This window comes from Artemia sp. Qi Xiang Cuo, chromosome 8, assembly GCF_049724085.1.
Source record: "Artemia sp. Qi Xiang Cuo chromosome 8, ASM4972408v1, whole genome shotgun sequence".
In the NCBI taxonomy this organism is placed as follows: Eukaryota; Metazoa; Arthropoda; class Branchiopoda; order Anostraca; family Artemiidae; genus Artemia; species Artemia sp. Qi Xiang Cuo.
The window spans coordinates 8691630-8711564 of record NC_142801.1 but is presented as its reverse complement, the minus strand read 5'-3'; the positions used below and the strand labels follow the sequence as shown (position 1 = coordinate 8711564).

Below are 19935 nucleotides of genomic sequence, written 5' to 3'. Positions count from 1 at the left end.
ATCCTCCACGGAAATATTCTCCAGAGTAACCCCCTCCTCGAGCCCCCCCCCCATAAAAAATCCTTCCTGAAAATGGTTGTATACGTCCCAATAACCAATAAATAATGCTGGCAAGTCCGGCGCCCCCTTCATGGCAATTTCCCTTCCCCCATGAAAACTTCCTTCATGAACAGATCCTCCAACATAACCACCGACCCACCCATCCCTCCCACAACCCGAAAAAAAAACTGAAAACTTTTGTATACTTCCCAATAACCAATGCTATATGTTAACATTGGGTAAAGTTCATAACTTTTAGCCCTCCCTCTGGGAACTTCGGGGGATTAAGTCACCCTAAAAGACATATTTATCATATTTTCGACCATGCTGAACAAAATGACTATCTCAAAATTTTGATCGGGTGACTTTGGCAAAAAAATAAGCGTGGGAGGGGGCCTAGTTGCCCTCCATTTTTTTTGGTCACTTAAAAAGGGAACTAGAACTTTTAATTTCCGTTCCAATGAGCCCTCCCACGATATTCTGGGACCACTGGGTCGATACGATCACCCCTGGGAAAAAAAAAAAAAAAAAAAAACACGCATCCGTGATCTTTCTTCTGGCAAAAAATGTAAAATTCCACATTTTTGTAGATAGGAGCTTGAAACCTCTACAGTAGGGTTCTCTGATAAGCCTAATATTATGGTGTGATTTTCATTAAGGTTCTATAACTTTGAGGGGGTCTTTCCACCTTTTTTTGAAAATCAGCCAAATTTTTTCAGGCGCGTAACTTTTGATGGGTAGCACTAAACTTGATGAAAGTTATATATTTGAAATCAGCATTGAAATCTGATTCTTTTGATATATCTATTGGTATCAAAAACCCGTTTTCTAGAGTTTCGTTTACCATTGAGCCGGGTCGCTCCTTACTTACAGTTCGTTACCACGAACTGTTTGATATTGAACAATCTCAATTAAGCTAATCTTTATTTAAAGCTTAAAATAAATTTAATGATTAATAAGCTTTGGTGAAGCTCAAATATCCCAGGTGATCTGTTTTTAGTTTCCTGTTAAGACGTAATTAAAAAGGAGAGTGGAGATAAGGGCAAACAACGGAATGATAATTAGTTATTATTCTGTTACTTAAGTAATTAATTATTACGTATTAACTGAGTAATTAAGTAATTGTTTAATAAGTAACTACTTAGTAATTACTGATTACTTATTAATTAAATATACATATGTATATATATTTATATTATAGCTTATTAAAACTGATAATTATATAACTTTTATATAATGGAAGTTTGGAAGTTGAAAATATGAAGTAAGTTTAAAGAGCTTGGTCTCCAGGGCTTTGCAAAGGGGTTTGCTAATCCTCTCTGTATATTAACCTGTCTTTTTGCTCTGTAAAATTCATATTGAAGTTTCTAATCCTGTTTTTTTTTGTTTTAGTTGTGTTGATTTTTTTATTCTAGGTTTATTTGTTTTGCTTGTGAATTTTTTTTTAATCAGAAGGAGACGCTTGTTCGTTTTGAGCATTAATGGTTTTCTGGCAATGCTGGAAGCTCAAATTAAAGCTGCTTAATCACTAAAAATCACTAACCTGTTTTTACTAATTATTAAGTTTAATATTCCAGTTTAATAAATAACTTGATAATAATCAGTTTATAGCGACTAATGATAATCAGTTTAAATTTAATAAGTCTAATAAAAATTATGGAATTTATTTTCTTACCTCAAGTTACTAAATATCAAAAATGGACTCCTTGGTCGTAAGTTTTACCTTTTTCTACTATTGAAAATATTGACACTATTTTGAATTATACAAATTATTTGAAATTAGAATTGCTCGGTCCTTTTTCAACCTAATGTAGACAGTGTTTTTGGTTCAGAACACGAATGTTTTTGCATACAAGGTTTAAAGTTTAAGTTTAAGCCGCATGATCACTCATTAATTATATCACTCATATCATTACATATTATTAATCACTCTTATATTAATATATAAGTTTTTTTGTCAACAAAATACCTCCATATTAAGTTTTGAAGCTTTTGGTAACAACCGGGGTCAAATCTAAAAAAAAAGAAACGTGTGCGAAAAATCAGCAAAAATGAACGAAAAGGGCTAAAATAAGGGGCTTATAAAAGGGCTTACTTCAATCAAAACTAGATTTACAACAATATTGTCCCAAAATCTTTCACTTTATTTTAGCAGTAATCCAAAACACGCTACGTACACACAATATTCCTTAACTTGGTGGGTGTATACAATTCGGTAGCAGACAAACAATTTTTTTTATCTTTTTTTAGGTTTTTGCCATTGGATGTTTCATTGTTTTGTCACGTTGACATGGTCAACTCTCTGAAACCAATACATATTCATGGCAACGCAAATGTTAGTTGAAGAAGAGATATATCTCTTGCTGGGTGTATCATGCTGTATTTTGCTGCTCTTGTGTTTCTTGTTGGGTGAAATTTTATTGGGGTCAAATGAGGATTTTTGTTCAGGGAGAATGAGGGAGGTAACGTCTAAAGGGGGATGAAAATTTGCGTTGCAATGAATACGTAATGGTTTCAGAGAGTTGACCATGTCCACGTGACAAAACAATGTATTTCGGATCCAAACAACCCTTAACCAATATTGAAATTGCCATAAAGAGATTTTATTTGACTACTTATTTTATGAATGCTTTTGAAGTTTATAAAAGCCAATGTCGTGATGTCATAAAAGCTAATGTCACGCATACAAGTTCGCGGAAAAAACGTCTGTGTATACATGGTGGTGTTATCGTAAGTAATTGTCATTTAGTTGTTTTTTTTCGTAGAAGAATTGCCTATATTTCTCTTTTTTTATTTACAAGTCTTATTTTTTTTATGTGGTTTCTTTGTACCTTTCGAAAGTTGATTAAGCCTATTTTTTTTCAGATGCCTAGACTTGAAACAATTGAAAAAGGCTATATGAACATTTTACGAAGTAAAAGTGAGAAATTGATAGTAAGAAGGAGAAACGATGTAATGGACGAAACTGACGAGTGCATGTCTAAAGGTTGATTTCCATTTTTTTTTTTTTTTCCTTTTTCCTTTTTTCTATTTTTTCTTTAGGAAGTTTCATAAACTCAGAGTGTTAAAACTTGACAGAGGCCTTTTTTTTACACTTGCAGACTCATTTTTTGGCTTTTAATTGGGGAGGGGGATAAATAACCCTAATGGTTGTATAAAGAGCTCCCTCCCCCTCTACCTTATGCAAGCTGTTCCACTAAAATTATGCTGTTCTGAGGCATTCGTACTTAACCTTCTTTTGAACAAGCTATAGAGCAGAAAAACTTGTTAGAATGCGGATTCTACAAATTTCAACGCTTGCTTTTGGCCATCAAGCACGGGTGTGGGGTATGTTCTTTAGGATTGTTTGAGCAGGATTGCCACCCCTAGTGATTTATCAATATCTCTTGTGTTTTTTATATTGCCTAAACCAAATCAGCACATAAATCACTAGAATGTTGAAAAAATCACTAAGTCAATCAAAAATCACTAAAATCTTGTGATTTTTTTTTGTTTCACCGGGTGACAGCCCTGTGTTTGAGGTCCCCTCCCTTTAAGATTATTGGAGAAACCATATAAAGTGTATATTGGCGCTAAAAAGGCGTTTTTGCAATATATTATTGCCATGGTTATTTATATTTATTGTCATGGTTATTGCCATGGTTTACACCATGGTATCCCCCGGAAAATTTTAAGTTATTGCCATGTGCACCTTACAGAAATTATGTTGGGTTTAGTTTTGATTATAGTCAAAGAATTAATATATACAATGTTTGTGACAATTCTTTTCCATATTTTTGCCATGGTTTCAGCTTTTGTGGTTATTTTTGGTTACTACTCTGTCCATTATCGTAATACATAATAAATATCATAGTTTCTTTTTGGTGATATAACTAAGATTGAACTAAATTGTTAAGGTAAGCCAGTTGTACGACGCCCAGAGGAGCGTATTCGTCGTCATGCAGAACGGGAGGGACGAAGATCAAGAAGAAGGAGGAGCAGAGGGAGTCACATGTTGCCAGATGCACGAATGCTGAAGCAAAGTGTTCACTGTGAAGGCCTTTCGAGTGACGACGAGTTACCTGAGAGCGAGAATGTCCTTCTCAAAGCTGAAACAGGTAAATGTTTAGTGTTTTCCCATTCATTTATTTTGGAACTTTTTTGTAATGAAGATAAGGATTTCGTGAGACTTCCAGAAATTGCCATTAGAAATTGTAATAACAGTCAGAGGCAACACTATAGAGCGATCTTAATAAAGAGGCTGGTGCCTTCAATATATCATTTATTTCTTCCTTGTTTACCTCGGGCACTTCATAGAGTTCTAGTTATATTTTTAACCGTCGAAAGTGATTGTATTGAAACCAATCTCTTTTCCGTACCTTTTTGCTATTTTGCTTCCACGTAATCCTTCAAGACATTCGATTGACAAAATTTTGAGATAGTTATTTAGTTCTAAGGATTCAAAAGGATCAAAAAATTTGCCTCTGGGAATTACTTTATCGTGAAAAGAGGTTCTATAGTAAAAATTGGTAGGCCCGTTTGATCCTGAGTCTGTGATTGGCTTGAAACTTTAATGGATCATTCTCTGGACCAAGAGATTCACATGCTTTTTTTTAGAGGAGAGGGGTTAGTTTTAGGGGGGCCCCTAACAGACCTGGACCCCTAACGCTCCGGACCCTAGACCTGGACCAGTAGACAAATCCTGAAAGAGTCTTGAGAAATCAGAGGTAACCTGAATTATTAAAAACAGTTAAGGGAGCAGATCTGTTCGTATTTTTATAAACCCCATATCTAGGGGGTTTGAACCCCCCCGAAATGTTTGTCCGACTCGTAAAAATGTAACAAAAATATATACATTTTTTTTGGTGAGTTATTTAAATTTTTTTTTAAACATTCCCTGAAAAAAATATCACTCCCCCTCCAAAAACATAACATTCGTCATGTCCTTTTTGCAGTCCCCTTTTTATCCGAGTATTAAATTAGTTGGGCTCGCGAATGATTGTTGATTAAATTAAAGAAGATTAAAGGCCGAAAACAGCGTTGTCAACAAAACAGCTGTTTTTAATAAATGATATTGAAATGCGTTTATTCAAAAAAACAAAGCACTACAACAAAATGGAGCATACAAAGATTCATATAATAAAATGGCTTATTAAGATGTATATTTGTGTAGATTCAAGGGTGAAAACAGAAAGGCTTCAGTCCTATAATAGCTAAAAATCACGCAGATTTTCAATCCGCAGATTTTGACTGATTTGACATTTTGAACGATTTAATTTTTTTTTTGTTCTTAAGCAGAAAAACTAAATAATAATAATAAAAAAACTAAAACAAACAAACAAAGAGAACATTCCTTTCAATTTGCTCAATTATAGATTTATGCCAGTTAAGAAAACAACAGAAACTAATTGATAAAAGAGTTCCAAAAAATTAATTTTTTAGAGAACATTGAACAACAAAAATTCATATAATAGTTCAACCTTAAAACGAGCAGGAATTACTATGAACGAATTAACGAAAACCGAACTTTGAACGGACAGAAACTACTATGAACGAATCAATGAAAACTAAATTTAAAACGAACAGAAACTACTATGAACGAATTATCGAAAACCGAGCACAAAACCGAACTTAAAACGAACAGAAACCACTATGAACGAGTTAAAGAAAACCGAACTTATTATTACTTACTATTATGAACGAATTAAGAAAACCGAACAGAAAACCGAACTTAAAATGAAAAGAAACTACTATGAACGAATTAACGAAAACGAACAGAAACTATTATGAACGAATTAACGAAAACCTAACTTAAAACGAACAGAAACCACTATGAACGAATTAACAAAAACTGAACTTAAGCGAACAGAAACTACTATGAACGAATTAAGGAAAGCCGAACTTAAAACGAACAGAAACCGCTATGAACGAATTAAGGAAAGCCGAGCAGAAATTAAAATGAATAATCGCACCGAAGACAACAAATACTGCTGTGAACCAATAGATGGATCCCGAAACAAACATGTATAAGTAATATCATAATTCTGGCATATTGAATGTATAAATATGAAACTAATGGACCCAATGATACAAGTATTTTACCCTTTTAGTACAAATCATAGCTGTGTGCTTGTCGTAAAATTGCTTGTTCCTTAAAACTTGATGACTCGACAGTCTCTCCTATGATTACTTTTATAGAATATGCAATCCAAGTATTCGGGTTTTTTTTTATGTTTTTGCTCTACCCTTGTATTGAAAGTAGAGTCCCATTTCTTTCTTTCTTTTACTCATCTGTTCTTTCTATCTTAAGGCCATCTTATCTTATGGCCTGACTTGAGGAAGCCCGTCAGTCCTAAATCTGGAGAAAGCCTGACTCTAACAAAGGATTTGGCTCCAGACTTTACAGTCCAAAGCTGTGGTTTCGATGTTCATTATTTGGCCCTCCAGCTAGGAGGTGCAATGAGGGGGTGGGGGCCAGCCGTCCTGTGCTTTCGTACACCTTTCATGTTTACCTTCGTCGGATTCTTCCAGGTACCCGTTTGGATCTGGGTTAAATCTAGCCTCTGTCCTCGATGTTTTTACCGGTGACATCCGGAGAATGCACCATCGAACCCCCCCCCCCCAAAAAAAAAACAAAAAAACAACAAAAAAAACTAAAGGTAAAAACAAGGACAATCGGTTATAAAGCAGAATAAAAGAAAGTAAAGGAAAGTAAAAAAAACAAAAAACAAACAAATCAAAACAAGAAAAAGGAAATACATGACGATCAAACTTGAAATAACAGTAGAAGTAAGAAAAACGATTATTGATGAACTGTAAGAAAAATTTAATTTAAGATGGGGATCACAGATATCCCCATTTTTGTCATATAAGGTAATTTGTAGTCTAAGTTTAGATGTTGCTCTCTTTTGCTGTTTAGCAAACATTTATTTATCTAAGTTAATATAATAATAAAGATACTTGTGCTATTAAATAACATTAGTAAAATATTTTAAGTAAGCAGCTTCAACTCTCATGCTAGTGCCAGTTGAGAAAAGACTTAAAAAAAACGCAAGAAAAAAAAACTGAAGTTGTCAGCAGTGGGCGTGTACTATATGCAGGAGGTCATCAGACAGGAACGTATGTTATCTTTCCAAAAGGGCTGGGCTTAGTGAAAAAGGGCAAATTCATCAAAACATATCCAACAGAAATACTAGGGAAATAGCTGATTCTATAAAAACTTGTTTTTTTTTATCTAGAGCTATTTAAAAGGTTTTCAAACTTATTCATATTATAGAAAGGTTTAGAACCGAAGCAGGTGCTTTGTTTGAAGACGTGACTGAAGAGTTTTCAACTGTGGAGGGACTTAAGCAAAATTTTGAAAACTGGCGGAGAACGCACCTGGACTCTTATAGGGACGCTTATGTCAGTATGTGTTTACCAAAAGTGTTTTCCCCGTTTGTTAGATTGCAGCTGATAACCTGGAATCCGCTTGAGGTTTGTATTTATCTTTCTTCAACTTTTTTTCTCTTTCTAGAATAGAACGCATGGTAATATAAAGTCATTACAACACTATAAACTCATAGTGGCATAGTTTAAAGGTCCAACAACTGTGTCTTTGGAGATAATTTGACCCCCCCCCCAGAGTCCCTGGGGTACCAAAAAATATAGGTAACTAATAAGAGTGGAAACTGGTGCTAGTGTCGGCCGAAAAATCATCAACGCCATCTAGCAATTGATGACACTTGATTTTTTTTCAAGCTTTGTAATCGTTTCTATCTCAGGAATTGAGATCAGACACTTATTGCTGCACTAATTTTACCAGCTAGACAAATCAAATTAATTAGTCTTATTATTATACTGAAAAATGCCAAATGTCGTCAAATGCTAAATGGCGTTTAGTTTTTTTTTTTTTTTTTTTTTTTTTTTTTTTTTTTTTTTTTTTTTTTTTGTCAACACCAGTGCCAGTTCCCATCCTTTTAAGTTACTCTTAATCTTTGATCGGTACCCTTAGAGGAAAGTGGACTTAGGATCGGGAGTTCAGGCCGGGAAATTTTTCTTTCCTGGACAGGGTTTGTTGTTTTGAAGAGGATTGTATTTTTATGCCTAAATGGTTTTCATTTTAGAGTATTCTCTCCCAATATCTCCCAGAGGGGAGGGGGTGGTATTTTATGAGTACTACCTCCCTCCGATTCTCATGTGTCCCATGTATGGCAACACATTTTCCGCGTAGGGTAAAGTTCGAAGATTTTCCTTAGTTTTAAGCATGCGTTTTTTAGGATTACTTATCGACATTTTCGTTTAATATAATGTTTTCCCTTAACTTTTCGTAAGAGGAGCATCTGGACCAGTCCCATTGGGATAATTTTTCCCATGACCGCTGATTTCGGGATCAGTGGTCATTAGTTCCGAAGTGGTATGTCAGGCAAGCTTGTAACTTGATTTTGTGTATGAAATCATGAAACGGGGTGAATTGTTTCTTGAAATTATGTAAAATTTCCATTAGTTTTCCAAAAAAAGGAGAAAATAAAAACCTTTTTTTCCCTCATATTGTACATGGTGTCAAAACAAAACTATCCTAGCTGAAAGACACTTTAGTACCACCTCTTTCCACCCCATTCGGGGACAACCTGGTTTCTCTTTGGCCCTAGATGGATGGCCAAAAGGGCAATTTTTGGCGATTTCTTATCCTTCACCCGCAAAACGTGGCCTAGGCATCTCAACCTTTCTCTCATTACAGCCGTAGAAAGCAAATAAAAGCGCACATTTTGCACAGTTAACTGTTTGAAATACGGTCAGTCAAACGGGAACCCAGAACAATCGTTTCGTGAAAGTCTGGCAAATCCCCCATCTTTCGAATTGCACGTGCTTCAGAACCATTGTTGACAACCGTCATCACTACAGCTTTCAATATTCTAATCTCAGTTTGCAGACTTATCTTCTTATTCTTCCATATTGTTTTTCAAGTGCAAAAACACACCCTGGGACTTGGCTATTTAAACTTTACCATCTTTGCTGGATCTACCATCTTTACTAGTAATACTGCCCAACTAAGTAAAGCTATCTACTTTATCAATCTTCTTGATGCCCAACATTGTCTCTTCACCTTCGTTTATTCCTAGTCTAAGCTACTTAATCTTCTAAACATTAATTTCCAACCCTGTTTTTGCACTCGGCGTTTTCGACAGCTCTGAACAATTGATAAGTTTGCTAACATTTACCTCTAGGACCCAAATTTTCAGCATAATCAAAGTCAAAGATAGTTCCACCTTTCCATTTGATTCTGTTTTCTCGCATAGCCTTTGCTATTTTTCGTAGGACTAACTCCATCGAAAGGATTCATATAAACTGGGACAGAATTCAACCCTGCTGAACTCCTAATTGGGGGCAAAAATTTTTTTTTGGGAATTTACGTAAAATTTCCAGTAGTATTCCAAAAAAAGAAAAAAAACCCTTTTTTTCCCTAATGTTTTACATGGTGTCAAAACGAAACTGTTTTGCGTCGAACAATTTTGCGTCGTATTCCTACGGGACATTAAATTGTCTCTCTGAGAACTTGAGAGCCAAATTCTGGATCTCTTCTAGATTTATCGGAAATAATTCTCGAAGCTCCAAATTCCGATTTTTTGGTTCTTTTCTGGAATTTGTGATTTGACGCCTCTTGAATTTTAATCGAACAATATTATGAAAGATATATAAGATGCATAAACTAAAATTAATTTCCAAAGAAGTCATGACACAAAAAAAAATTAACATTCTATAGGCAACTTTTTCTAGCCAAGGGAGATTTTTTTTTTATCCAACGTGGAAAAACATATGTTTTTTTTCCAAGAACTGAAGCTGACATTGCTTTTCCAGAATTAAAATTCCCTTTGTGACTTTCTATTTTGAAGTTTGTATTCTGTTAATTCCCTGCATTTTGTCTAAGCAAAATGCCCTAGCTCCGAAGCTTAATTTGTCAGCAATCGAACGACTTTGAATACTGATTGAACTTCACATTATCTCTTCGACAATCCGAGCAAAATTTCCGTAACTCTCATATGTTTTGAGAGTTACTGCCGGAAATCCTGATTTTGACACAGAAGATAGGATTTGTTTTTCCTAATATTTTAGATTTTGATATTTATTATATTATATACGTTCATTGCCATGAAAAGTAGTCAAGAAGACTATTCCATATCTGATATAGAAGACTATTTTTTATCTATTCTATTTCAGATATAGAAGATTATTCTATATCAGATATAGATGACACCCTCCCATATCTGAAAATGTACCGTACGCTAAGAAATAATTTCTAGAGTTGCCATTGCGCAACGATGAAAATAGCTGTGCTCTTCCTGTTTCATACTTTTCTGTATAAACTTGTTGACGCGACGAATGTGGCAATCACCCTCCAGGATATTCATCTGATCCTATCCACCAGACATGTGTCCTGGGGGGCCTTTGCTCCCCCCCCCCCCGCAATCCTAACTTTTTCTGATTTTCTGGGCATTTGTTGCTCAAATTATCGAAAAATTGTTTTTCCACCTTTGCTGCCAACCCCCCCCCCTCCCACCGAAAAAATGTGTACGTGTCTTCCATCCACTTTATTTCTGTCCCAAATAATTCTGCTTTATTTAAGAATGTTTTTATTAACTAAATTAAATAAAAATTGATTCAAGACCATTTTTAAGGGTATTCAATTTAAGAGTGTTTATATTAAATTAATTTAACGTTTCATTAAAAATTGATAATTTCATCGTGCAATGACTTCCTTGACATCCTAGTTTCTTCTGTCTTTTTGTAATACATGGGATTCTCATTTGGAACTTAATTTCAAAGTTATAAATAGCTGGAAATACAATAAATCAAATTAAAGTTGGAAATAAATAAAATAAAAAGCTAAAAGAAACCACCGCTTTCGTGAAGTTTATTCAATTAACCGTTTCATGGATTTAAGTTATCATAGGCAGCGCAATTGCGCTGCCTAAGTAAAGAACGACGTTGGCACAATGTATTATTTTTTTTCATACCAGGGCACTTCGTATCGAAGGAGTTGTCGTAGAAACTTCGAAAGGGGCTCATTCGATTGTCAATTGGGGTGGCTAGTGCCCTTTTTAATTGTCTACAGGGATTGGAGGGCAACTAGCCCCCCCCAGGCCTATCATTCCCCCAAACAAATCCAATTAAAATTTTGAGATAACCATTTTGTTCAGCGTAGTTGATTTCTAGATAGAAAATATGTTTTTGAGAAGGACACTCCCCCCCATCCCTCGGTGCAAGAACTGTAAGTTATGTCAACAGGGCAAATAGAAACGGTGTTGGCACAATGTTTCGTGTATTATTTTCTCCCTTTAGACCAACGCCCTTTGTATCGAAGGAGCCGTTGTAGAAACTGTGATAAGGACTCGTTCAGTTGGAAATTGGAGTCGCTTGTTGTCTTTTTAATATTCGAAACTGATTTGTCTGCGAATAACACCCCTTTAACGTCCACCAGTTCCCAAAACACATCCAATCAAAATTTTGAGATAGTCATTTTGTTCAGTGTAGTTGATTTCAAGATAGAAATTGTGGTTCTGAGAAGGACACTCCCCCACTGCCCTCAGGGCAAGGGATGTACGTTATGCCCTGGGGGTATATAAAGTCTTTATAAAAAGCTTAGACGTAGAAACTTCAAAAAGGACTCATGCGATGGAAAATTCAAAGGGCTAGTGTCCTTGTTAATAGTCGAAAGTGATTTGAGTGCAAAAAACCTTTGTCGCACACCTAACATTTCCCTAAACACATCGTATCAAAATGTGGAGATAGCCATTTAAGTAAACGTATTTGTAAGCTCTGAAAATTTTGTCTTTAAGGATGACAACCCCCCCCCCCTCACAGCCCTCAGGCAAGGGTTATAAGTTACGCCCTGGAGGTATATAAGGTTTTTATAGAACGTTTTGTCGTAGAAACTTCAAAACGAGCTCATTCGATTGGAAATTGAAATGGCTAGTGGCCTTTTTAATAGTTGAAAGTGATTGGAAGGCAACTAACAGCCCTTCCACGTCCACCATTTCCCCAAACACATCCAATAAAAATTTTAAGATAGCCATTTCGCTTCACGCAGTTCAAAGTTCAGGAAATTATACCTTCGAGCAGGACTTTCCCCCCACAATCTTCAGGGCAAGGGTTATAAGTTATGCCTTGGGGGCATATAAGGTTTTTATTGAAATCTTTGTCGTAGAACCTTGAAAAAGGGCTCATTCGATTTGAAATTCAAAGGGCTAGTGCCCTTTTCAATAGTCGAAAGTGATTTGAGGGCAACTAACCCCCCTCTCACGCCCACCGTTTATGGTTTATAGGGTTTAAAAACCATATAAGGTTTTTATAAAAAGCGTTGTCGAAGAAACTTCAAAAAAGGCTCATTCGACTGGAAATTCAAAGGGCTAGTGCCCTTTTTAATAGTAGAAAGTGATTGGAGGGCAGCTAAACCCCTCTTACGCCCACCTTTTCCCCAAATACATCCATCCAATCAAAATTTTGAGATAGCCATTTTGTTCAACGTAGTTGAAAGTTCTGGAAATTATGTCTTTCAGGATGACACCCCCCCCCAAAGTCAGTAGAGCAAGAGTGGCAATGTTTGCCCTGGGGGCAGATGCAGTTTTTTATAGAAAGGGATGTCGTATAAACAAGAAGTAAGATTCATTTGATTTACAATTGAAATGGCTATTGCCTTTTTTAATAGACGAAAATGATTGGAAGGCAACTAACACCCCTTCCACGCCCACCATTTCCCCAAACAAATACAATCAAAATTTTGAGATATCCATTTTGTACCACGCAGTTTAAAGTTCAGGAAATTATACCTTCGAGCAGGACATTCACCCCACAGTCTTAAGGGCAAGGGTTCTAAGTTATGGCCTGGGGGCATATAAGGTTTTTATTGAAATCTTTGTCGTAGAACCCTGAAAAAGGGCTCACTCGATGGGAAATTCAAAGGTCTAGTGCTCTTTTTAATAGTCGAAAAGGATTTGAAGGCAACTAACCCCCCTCTCACGCCCACCTTTTCCCCAAACACATCCAATCAAAATTATTAGATAGCCATTTTGTTCAGTGTAGTTGATTTCCTGATAGAAATTATGTTTTTGAGGAGGACACTCCCCCACAGCCCTCAGGGCAAAGGTTGCAAGTTATGCCCTGGGGACATATAAGGTTTTTATAGAAAGCTTTGTCGTAGAAACTTCAAAAAAGGCTCATTCGATTGGATATTCAATGGGCTAGTACCCTTTTCAATGGTCGAAAGTGATTGGAGGGCAACTAACACCCCTCTCACGCCCCCCTTTCCCCCCACCACATCCAATCAAAATTTTGAGATAGCCATTTTGTTCAACGTAGTTGAAAGTTCTTGAAATTAGGTCTTCGACGATGACAACCCCCCTCCCACAGCCTCCAGGGAAAGGGTTGTAAGGTATGCCCTTGGGGCATATGAGAGAGAAAAGGTTTTATTTAAAAAAATAAAACACATTAACAACAAAACCCGAAGTTTATTAAACTTGTATGGGCCGACATCACCCTTTACAAAAACCTACATACACAATTACTATCAGCCGTCCTTAGCCCCCCCCCCCCCAAAAGGGCAAAAAATAGTAATAAGAAAATAAATAAATAAAAATAAACGAAATAAATTAATTTCTAAAGATTTCACGACCTAATTGGATACCGAAGACACAAAACTAAAAATCATTCTTCTATTCTACCTCCTCGTCGCCCTCTCCAAAAAAATTTCAAAAAATTTCTTAATTTCTAAAAAAAAAATAAAACACATTAACAACAAAACCCGAAGTTTATTAAACTTGTATGGGCCGACATCACCCTTTACAAAAACCTACATACACAATTACTACCAGCCGTCCTTAGCCCCCCCCCCCCAATAAAAAAGGGCAAAAATAATAATAAGAAAATAAATAAATAAAAATAGACGAAACAAATTAATTTCTAAAGATTTCACGACCTAATTGGATACCGAAGACACAAAACTAAAAAGCATTCTTCTATTCTACCTTCTTGTCGCCCTCTCCAAAAAAAAATATCACAGCAACTTAAGAGAAAATTCACCCAGCAAGGATTAAAACTCATATGTAGACAAACACTGTCCTTTAAATTAACTGCGAAATTCATTTAGCTCATCAGTTGATGAAATTGCCTGAGTTAGTGGTTCCCACACCCGAGGACCAACATGTCTTACGAGAAAAACGGATCGCTTTGTACTAACCTGAGGTCGCCGAACTAGTGTTGATGTTCTAGTCGAGTAGTTATGAAAATTAACACCACTTGTAAACATTTCCCTAAAACACTCAGGTAATAACGCTTGTGTATATTTAAACATAAAAAGAGCATTATAAAAACGGAATAATCCAGCCATCGGTAATATATTTACTTGATTGTATATATGTCTAACAGACATATTATGATTATCTCCAGTTAAAACACGTAGGGCATTATTTTGTAAACTTCTAAGGGGACGAAGGTGAATTAAAAACGTACTTGACCACACAAAACAACCATATAGAACGTATGGGTGAACAAAAGAAAAATAAAACAATCTCATAATGTCTTTCGGAAAAAAGTGCTTCAGTTTCCTCATCATCCCAACATTTCTTGCAACCTTGCCACTAACACATGAAATGTGCTCTTTGAAGTTAAGGCACTCATCAACAATCACCCATAGATACTTTGTCGAAACTTCCAGAGGCAGAATAATTTCACCGAACTGTATTTTGTTAATCCATGGGTATTAATTGCTACTTCTACCGTACATTACAAAATAGGATATGGCAAGATTTAGCTGAAATCTGTTGACCCTAATCCATTTCTCAATGTTTAACATGCCAGTATGAAGATTCTGTATAAGCATTTCCCCGGTTTTTGCAGCAACAGTTAGATGCGTTTCATCAGCAAAATAAGGCAAAATAGATTTTGATGCTCCAATATCACTATATTTTAAATCAAAAGACAGTCCATTGATAGCATTTCGCAGGTCATCAATATACGAAACAGTAGTGGCCCCAAAACAGACCCTTGAGGGACATCGAATTCAACGCTTTTAACTTGCTATTTGACTCTCACCAGCACACAAACTGCTTTCGATCTTGGAGAAAAGATTCCAATAGACGATAAAACATACCTCGAAAACCACAATTCCTCAGGTTCACAAGAAGAATTCCATGGTCCACTGAAATGGCTTTCAAAATCAAATCAAATCAAAGGCTTTCACAATGTCCAAAAAACAGATGCAACTTTCCACCCTTGGTCCAGAGCATCGTTCACAAAAGTCGTGAGAAAAAGAAAAGCTTGATCTGTTGACATTGCTTTACGGAATCCAAACTGAGTTTTACTAAAATACTTTTTATTCTCAAGAAAATCAACCATCCTGCCACTAATCAATTTTTCAAAAACTCTCGGTAAAACTGGCAGCAATGAAATAGGCCAGTAATCATTCGGCAAATTTTTTTCTCCGCCCTTAAAAAGCGGAACCACTCTAGCAATTTTCATAAAATCGGGAAAAACACCAACTTTTAGGCACATATTAAATAGAACACAAACCTGTTCTCATATTTCCGAGAAAACATACTTAAGTACACGCAATGAAAGGAAGTCAGCACTCGAAGCATTATTTCTCATGTTCCACAATGTGGTACGTAATTCACTAGCAGTTACTGGTTTCAGATATGCAGATACGTCACTTTCCTCGGGTGAAAATTGGTGGTATGTTCCGTCCTCAGAAAATTTTGTTGTGGAGTTCGCTATCCATTTACCAACAATAGAAAAATGGTCACACATAGTATCTACAATCAAAGCATCAGTGTTGAAATTTTCAGGTAAAATTGAACTAAAATGGAAAAACACCAACTTTTAGGCACATATTAAATAGAACACAAACCTGTTCGCATATTTCCGAGAAAACATACTTAAGTACACGCAACGAAAGGAAGTCAGCACTCGAAGCATTATTTCTCATGTTCCACAATGTGGTACGTAATTCACTAGCAGTTACTGGTTTCAGATATGCAGATACGTCACTTTCCTCGGGTAAAAATTGGTGGTATGTTCCATCCTTAGAAAATTTTGTTGTGGAGTTCGCTATCCATTTACCAACAATAGAAAAATGGTCACACATATTATGTACAATCTTGAACTTTTGGAAGGGCTCAGAACAGACTGAACTACTTTCCACGTTTGGCTGGGATTACCTACACTTTTTTTAAACTCATTTCGATAATAATTAATTCTCGCTATTCGTAGTAGTTTATTGAGTTCACAATTATATTTCTAGTATCTCACTTTCGCCTCAGGAGACACTACAGAATATTTATATAGCAGTCTTCGATTTAATATGGCCTTCATCAGTCCTCTAGTAACCCAGGGTTTTCTAGGGGTAACATGAAAAGCCGGCTAATGAAAACTTTTCATTCACTTGCAGATCACTACTTTCTAAAAAGTCAAATTGAGTGTTCTTTAATTTTTTTCTGAATATGTTAAGAGCCTCAGCATCCATTTTCAATGCAGAAATTTGTGGTGGTGTATTCATAGCTGTAGGGACACCAAACTCTCTAATAACAAAAAGAGCACCAAAATGATCAGAAACATCATTCAAAATAACATCAGCAAAATCATACTTCACATTAACAAATATATTATCCAAAAGTGATTCCGAGCGCAAAGTCACTCGACTACATATATTCACTGTCGGTCTTAAACCGTAACCCAACATTACATTTAAAAAATCTCGAACTCTCGGGTTTACATTTATTGAAAATAGATCAAGATTAAAGTCTTCATAAACGAAGCATGGGTGATTTGAATCTGACAACTTATCCATATGCCGCTCCAGCAAATCACTAAATTCCTGCGCATTTCCATATAGAGGTCTATAAACAACCACCACAAAGAAAAATTTTCCTGACTTACAAAGTTCAACCACCATTGATTCAAAAACCATCTATTTATTCACACGTAGATCATTCCGTATTTTCATTGTAATATTCTTCCTGCAATATAAAGCCAACCCACCATGTAATCGCGATTCCCTATTCTGCGTCACACAGTCATAACTATCAATTTCAAGTAGACTCATTGTATGATTACGAAGCCACGTTTTATTCAATGCAAGCACATCCAACTCAGAAAACTTACATAGTTCGGTTAAAAAATTAAATGAACTAGAAAGACCTTGACAATTCAAATCGAAAATGCTCAAACTTTGCTGACCCATAGTAGATTTATTTCCAATATCAACTGGAAATTTATATATAACCATTGGAAAATCCTCCATCGTTCCTTCATCATAATCCGGATTTAAGACGCCATTCCCCAGAACATCCCAACTCAACGAATTTCTCTCAAGTTTTTTCAATCTATTATTGTCATAATCCAACTCATTTTTTCAAGACACAAGCTTAGGAGGCAAACGAGGAAACTCATAGAAAAATTAACTCTACCTACAACAACCATAAGTGATCTCCAGTATCCAGGAGGGCTACAATCAATAACAAAAGAAAAAAAAACTGAAAAAAAGAGAAAATAGATTAAAAGTAAAATTTATCATAAATAAAATACAAAATAAAAAGATACGACATAACATAAATAGCGACGAATACCACACTGCCATTTCATCATAAACAATAAGTATAACAACATGGAACCCTCTATACAAGACAGTAGAACACGTTCCACCGTCTCGTACAAAAAAACCTCCCCGCCGCTCCATCCACTGCCCATACAACAAGGTTTTTATAGAGCGCGTTGTCGTAGAAACTTCAAAAAAGGCTCATTCGAATGGAAATGGAAATGACTAGTTCCCTTTTTAATAGTCAAAAGTGATTGGAAGATAACTACCACCCCTTCCACGCCCACCATTCCCCCAAAAACTTCTGATCAAAAATTTGAGGTAGCCATTTTGTTCCACGCAGTTTAAAGTTTAGGAAATTATACCTTTGATTAGAACACTCCCCCCACAGTCTTCAGGGCAAGGGTTATATGTTATGGCCTTGCAAAATATAAGTTTTTAATGAAATCTTTGTCGTAGAAAATTGAAAAAGGGCTCACTCGATTGGAAATTCAAAGGGCTCGAAAGTGATTTGAGGGCAACTAACCCCCCTCTCACGCCCATCTTTTCCCCATACACATCCAATCAAAATTTTTAGATAACCAATTTATTCAACGTAGTTTAAAGTTTTGGAAAATAGGTCTTTAAGGATGACAACCCCTCCACCCTCACAGTCCTTAGGCAAAGGCTTGTCAGTTATGCACATGGGGAAAATTAGGTTTCTATAGAAAGCGATGTCTTAAAAATTTCAAAAGGGTTAATTCGTTTGTAATTTAAAAGGGGCTAGTATGCTTTTAATAGTCCAAAGAGATTGATAGGCCACTAACCCCCCTCTCACGCCCACCACTTGCCCAAACACCTCCAATCAAAATTTGGAGGTCTCAATTTTGTTCGACGTACTTGAAAGTTCTGGAAATTAGGTCTTTTAGGATGATAACCCCATCAGAGCCTTCAGTGCAAGGGTTGTAAGTTATTCTGGGGGCATATAACGTTTATATAGAAAGTTGTTGTAGAAATTTCAAAAAGGGCTCATTTGATTTGAAATTGAAATTGCTCCTTTAAACAGTCGAAAGTGAGTGGAGAGTAATTATCTCCCCTCTCATGTCTACCATTTCCCCAAACCCATCCAATCAAAGTTTAGAGATAGCCATTTTGTTCAACGTAGGTGAAAGTTCTGGAAATTATGTATTTAAGGATGACAAACCCCCCTGAGCCCCCAGTGCAAAGGTTTTAAGTTATTCCATGGGGGCATATAAGGTTTTTATAGATAGCGTTGTCGTAAAAACTTCAAAAGGGGCTCATTTAATTAAAAATTGAGAGGGCTGGTGCCCTTTTTAATAGTTGAAAGTGATTGGAGAGTAACTAACCCCCCTCTCACGCCCACCATTCCCCCAAACACATCCAATCAAAATTTTCATATGCCCCCAGGGCATAACTTACAACCCTTGCCCTGAGGGCTGTGGGGGTGGAAGGGTTGTCATCCTTAAAGACCTATTTTCCAAAACATTACACTACGTTGAATAAATTGGTTATCTAAAAATTTTGATTGGATGTGTTTGGGGAAAAGATGGGCGTGAGAGGGGGGTTAGTTACCCTCCAATCACTTTCAACTATTAAAAACATAAACTATTAGAGATGACAACTACCGTTACAGTCCTTAGGGTAAGGGTGTAATTTATACCCTGGGGGCATGTAAGGTGTTTATAGAAAACATTGTCATAAAAACTCAAAAAGGGCTCATTCGATTGGAAATCTAAAGGCCTAGTGCCGTTTTTAATAGTCAAAGTTATTGGAAGGCTTCAAATTTTATAGTAAAGATCGATGTGGGTATAATGTATTATTTTTTGTTGTTGTTGTTGTTTAGATTAGACCAGGGCATTTTATATCGAAGGAGTTGTCGTAGGAACTTCGAAAAGGGCTCATTCGATTGAAAATAAAAAGGGCTGATGCCCTTTTTAATAGTCGGAAGTCATTATAGGGAAACTAATCCCCCTCCCACGCCCCCCCCCCGTTTGCCTTTATGTTTAGAAACTAAATGTTGCCTTAAGATTAGATCAAAATGCACTGTGTTAATGCTAATTCCCAATAGGGCATCTCAGCAGTATCCCAAGAACGACTGAGAGTATTATGCTCAAACTTTCGGGGCTACTTCTGCTCTTAAAATTTAACCAAATCAAAATAGCGTAAGTGTATCCAAGCTATCAAAGAAAGTAAACAGATTTTTTTGCGAATGGTATCAATTTTTCTATTCAGGTCAACTAGAGGAGGTATGAAACTAAATTAAACTCTACTATTTGTGTCCAGATTTTTAAAAGGGTGTATCCTGTTAAAAATTGCTGAAAAATTTTTTTCCAGCATATAAATAGCAGGCC

General features: G+C 36.1%; 1 protein-coding gene across 2 annotated transcripts in view; it reads left to right on the top strand.

The window, feature by feature from the left end:
• LOC148949131 (PAX3- and PAX7-binding protein 1) overlaps positions 1 to 19935 on the top strand; it is a 93391-nt gene that overhangs the window by 32854 nt on the left and 40602 nt on the right. For both annotated transcript variants that reach the window (XM_089093195.1, XM_089093194.1), the window contains exons 9-11: positions 2905 to 3025; positions 3936 to 4136; positions 7295 to 7494. In XM_089093195.1, the coding sequence (XP_088949321.1) occupies positions 2905 to 3025; positions 3936 to 4136; positions 7295 to 7494 (522 nt within the window). The remainder of the gene's footprint in view (positions 1 to 2904; positions 3026 to 3935; positions 4137 to 7294; positions 7495 to 19935) is intronic.